The sequence below is a fragment of the Egretta garzetta genome, unplaced genomic scaffold (genome assembly GCF_000687185.1).
Source record: "Egretta garzetta isolate BGI_Z169 unplaced genomic scaffold, ASM68718v1 scaffold91, whole genome shotgun sequence".
Classification (NCBI taxonomy): Eukaryota; Metazoa; Chordata; class Aves; order Pelecaniformes; family Ardeidae; genus Egretta; species Egretta garzetta.
This window is the reverse complement of record NW_009258661.1, coordinates 4,350,183-4,353,733: the sequence shown is the minus strand read 5'-3', so window position 1 is coordinate 4,353,733 and position 3,551 is coordinate 4,350,183. Positions and strand designations below refer to the sequence as shown.

Genomic DNA, 3,551 nt, shown 5'->3' with positions numbered 1-3,551 from the left:
CCCCATCCCTGCAGGCTACCAGCCCTATGCAGTGACCCATGCGTCAGATTACTTTGACCAGCTCTACACCTGGGCCCTGGAGCTCATCCGCAGGTGAGCGTGCTGGGGTGGTATGGATGTACCGGGGTGGTGCGGATGTCCTGTGCTGCAGCCGGGGCTCCCCCTCACCCAGAGGATGGGCCGCTGGTGTCTGGTGACGGCGTTTCCCCTCCATAGAGGCCAGGCGTATGTCTGCCATCAGAAAATTGAGGAAATCAAGGGCCACAACCCACCACCCTCGCCGTGGCGGGACCCGCCCGTGGAGGAGTCACTCCTGCTTTTTGAGGTACTCCTGGCTGGGGGCAGGCGCTGTGTACCAACAGGGTCCAGGTCCATGGCTCAGCTGACAGCTTCTCTCCGTTCCACAGGACATGCGAAAGGGCAAGTTTGGGGAGGGGGAAGCCACGCTGCGGATGAAGCTGGTGATGGAGGATGGGAAGATGGACCCTGTTGCCTACCGTGTCAAGTTCACTCCGCACCACCGCACTGGGGACAAGTGGTAGGGAGGGCCTGCGGCATCCTGGCATGCATGGAGGGGGTGGCTCTGCATCTCCTGGGAGTGGGGAGGTGTCGGGAGGGGAGCAGCACCGGGCTCTGCCCCAGGGCTGACCGTGTCTGCCTTACAGGTGCATCTACCCCACGTATGACTACACACACTGCCTCTGCGACTCCATTGAGCACATCACACACTCTCTCTGCACCAAGGAATTCCAGGCCAGGTGAGCACCATGCACAGCACAGGGTTGAGCGGGACCTGGCAGGGCAGCTTTTGGGGGGGAGCAGCTGGCTGTGTCCCGGCGGCTGCCAAAGTGCCCAGGGACAGTGTGTCTGTGGGGCTGTGGGTGGGCATGAGGCTGAGCTGGGCTGCGCTGCGTCCGTGCCTCCCTTGCAGGCGCTCCTCCTACTTCTGGCTGTGCAACGCGCTGGATGTCTACTGCCCCGTGCAGTGGGAGTACGGGCGCCTGAACCTGCTCTACACTGTCGTCTCCAAGAGGAAGATTATCCGGCTGGTGGAGACGGGTGCCGTGAGGTAGGAGCAGGGCCAGCAGCCAGGGCGGGTCTTGCTCAGGGCATGCCTGGCTGTCACACCAGTGTTTTCTCAGGGACTGGGATGACCCACGGCTCTTCACACTGACAGCCCTGCGTCGGCGAGGCTTCCCCCCTGAGGCCATCAACAACTTCTGTGCCCGGGTATGTGCCAGGGACAGGATGGGACAGAGCAGGTGGACATGTCCCCTGGCTGGCATGGTGACAGCAGGCTGTCCTGCAGGTTGGTGTGACGGTGGCCCAGGCGACAATGGAGCCACATCTGCTGGAGGCATGTGCACGGGAGGTGCTGAATGAGCAGGCCCCCCGTGCCATGGCCGTCCTGGAGCCCCTCAAGGTCACCATCACCAACTTCCCTGCCCCAAAGGTGAGACTTCCCTGGGCTGGGGTGGGAGTGGGGTTCCCTAAGGTCAGCATTCACCCCCTCCCTCTCCCCAGGCACTCGAGGTCCTTGTACCCAACTTCCCAGCCGATGAGAGCCGGGGTTTTCACAAAGTGCCCTTCCAGCCTACTGTCTACATCGAGGAGACGGACTTCAGGGAGGTGAGCTGGGCCCACCGGGCCATACTGCCCTCGCTCCCAGGAGCTACTGCTTGGGCAGCGGGAGCCTGGCTGTGCTGGGAGCAGCACTGGTGCTGCATGGGGCACAGGTGGGTGTCAGGCACCCAACCGTGACTCCCAAATGTGTCAGCAGCTCTGATGGGGAAATGCCCGCTGCCCTCAGCCTGGCTGGGATGCATCCAATCATGGTGCCCACACCTGGCCTGTCTGCTGTCCCCGCAGCAACATGGGAGTTCAAGCAGCCCTGGGTGTACTGATCCCTGGAGTGGGTGGGGGGACACAGTCATGGGGACAGAAAGGCATGCTGGAGGGAGGACCTGCTGCCTCTGCTGGGACCCTTTGTGCAGCCATGAACTCTCTCACAGGAGGCCGACAAGGGCTACAAGCGCCTGGCCCCCGGGCAGCCAGTGGGGCTGCGCCACGCTGGCTACATCATTGCCATCCAGAACGTCATCAAGGTGGGTGGCTCTGGGCACTGGTGACACGAGGTCGGGCTGTGGGATGTCAGGACATGGCCATGTCCCACCAGGGAAGGGCAGCGATGGTCACCTTGGGCCAGGCGCTGTGGGCACAGCGTGGATGCAGGCTGCCTGCCTGGCAGCTCCTTGCCAGCCCTGTGCTTCACACAGCGGGGACCGGCGTGGGCCTGAGTTGGGGGCTGGCAATTTGGCCCCAGCGCTGCCCCGCAGGATGGGGCTGCTGCCTGACGGCTCAGCTCATCTCCTCTCCCCTAGGATGCCAGTGGGCATGTGATTGAGCTGGAGGTGACCTGCACCAAGTCGGACGTGGCAGAGAAGCCCAAAGCCTTCATCCACTGGGTGTCGGAGCCGCTGGCATGTGAAGTGCGGCTCTACGAGAGACTGTGAGTACCTGGCGTGGGCGCAAGCTCAGCAGTGCTGGTGTGACAGCTTTGCTGCCACCCAGCCCAGCAGCGTGGCTGTGTGCTGGGAGGCTCCGCTGGGGTGTGCCTGGTCCTTGGTGGCAGAGATGCTGCTGTGGGGCTCTGAGAGCCGCTGCCCCATGTCCCCTCACCCGGTGGCTTTGGGATAAGAGTCTGTCTCATGGCAGGTTTTTGCACAAAAATCCTGAGGACCCGTCGGAGGTGCCTGGCGGCTTTCTAAGCGACCTCAATCCTGTGAGTAGCAGCAGGAGCTGGGGTCATGGGCTGGGGGGGAACTGAGGATCTCCTGCACTCATGCTGCAGGCACCTGCTTTGATGTGACCCCCCCACCCCTCCCTGGGCAGGTCCCTGACTTGTCCTGGTGAGAAGAGGGGCTGGGGTGAGTGGGGCCAGGGGTGCTAGCTGAGGTGCCTCCCCCTGCCAGGACTCCCTGCGTGTGGTCTGCAATGCCCTGGTCGACAGCTCTGTCCTCTCCGCCCGACCCTTTGACAAGTTCCAGTTTGAGCGGCTGGGCTACTTCTCAGTGGACCCTGACAGCAGGGAGGGGAAGGTGAGCACTGGGGGAGGGGGCCGTGGGGCACCCCCCTACCCACCATGGGGCTCTGAGCTGACCCTCTGCCTCTCCCCAGATGGTGTTCAACCGGACGGTGACGCTGAAGGAGGACCCTGGCAAGGCCTGAGGGCCCCGGCACTGCCACCCCGCCATGGTGCTGCTTCCCTGGGGGTCCCTGCCGAACCCCCAGCGCCGCTGTGCCTTGATGCAGCCCCCCGGGGCGCCCCACAGCATCGCCTCAATAAACGGAGCATCCCAGCCCTGTGCCTGCGCTGTCACTGCCTCCTGTGCCCCTGCTCAGCCTTGGGGTGCCGGGGCGGGGGGGTCTCCCCTGTCCCTGGGAGCTTGGGCTCTGCTCCTGCCGCCCGTGCAGGGCTGGTGCCCCCGAGGGAGCTGCAGCTGCCCCTGGGCGGGACCACGAGGCTGGGCTGGGGTTGAGGGTGCCATGGT

The 3,551-nt window shown here is 64.3% G+C and overlaps 1 protein-coding gene across 1 annotated transcript in view; it reads left to right on the top strand.

The window, feature by feature from the left end:
* Window positions 1-2,490, top strand: part of USP19 (ubiquitin specific peptidase 19) — a 37,171-nt gene extending 34,681 nt beyond the window's left edge. Inside the window, exons 27-31 of the mRNA XM_035903790.1 lie at window positions 857-861; window positions 1,388-1,453; window positions 1,525-1,629; window positions 2,013-2,105; window positions 2,382-2,490. Coding sequence (XP_035759683.1) covers window positions 857-861; window positions 1,388-1,453; window positions 1,525-1,629; window positions 2,013-2,105; window positions 2,382-2,400 — 288 coding nt within the window. The 3' untranslated portion in view covers window positions 2,401-2,490. The remainder of the gene's footprint in view (window positions 1-856; window positions 862-1,387; window positions 1,454-1,524; window positions 1,630-2,012; window positions 2,106-2,381) is intronic.
* The last annotated feature ends 1,061 nt before the right edge of the window (window positions 2,491-3,551 follow it).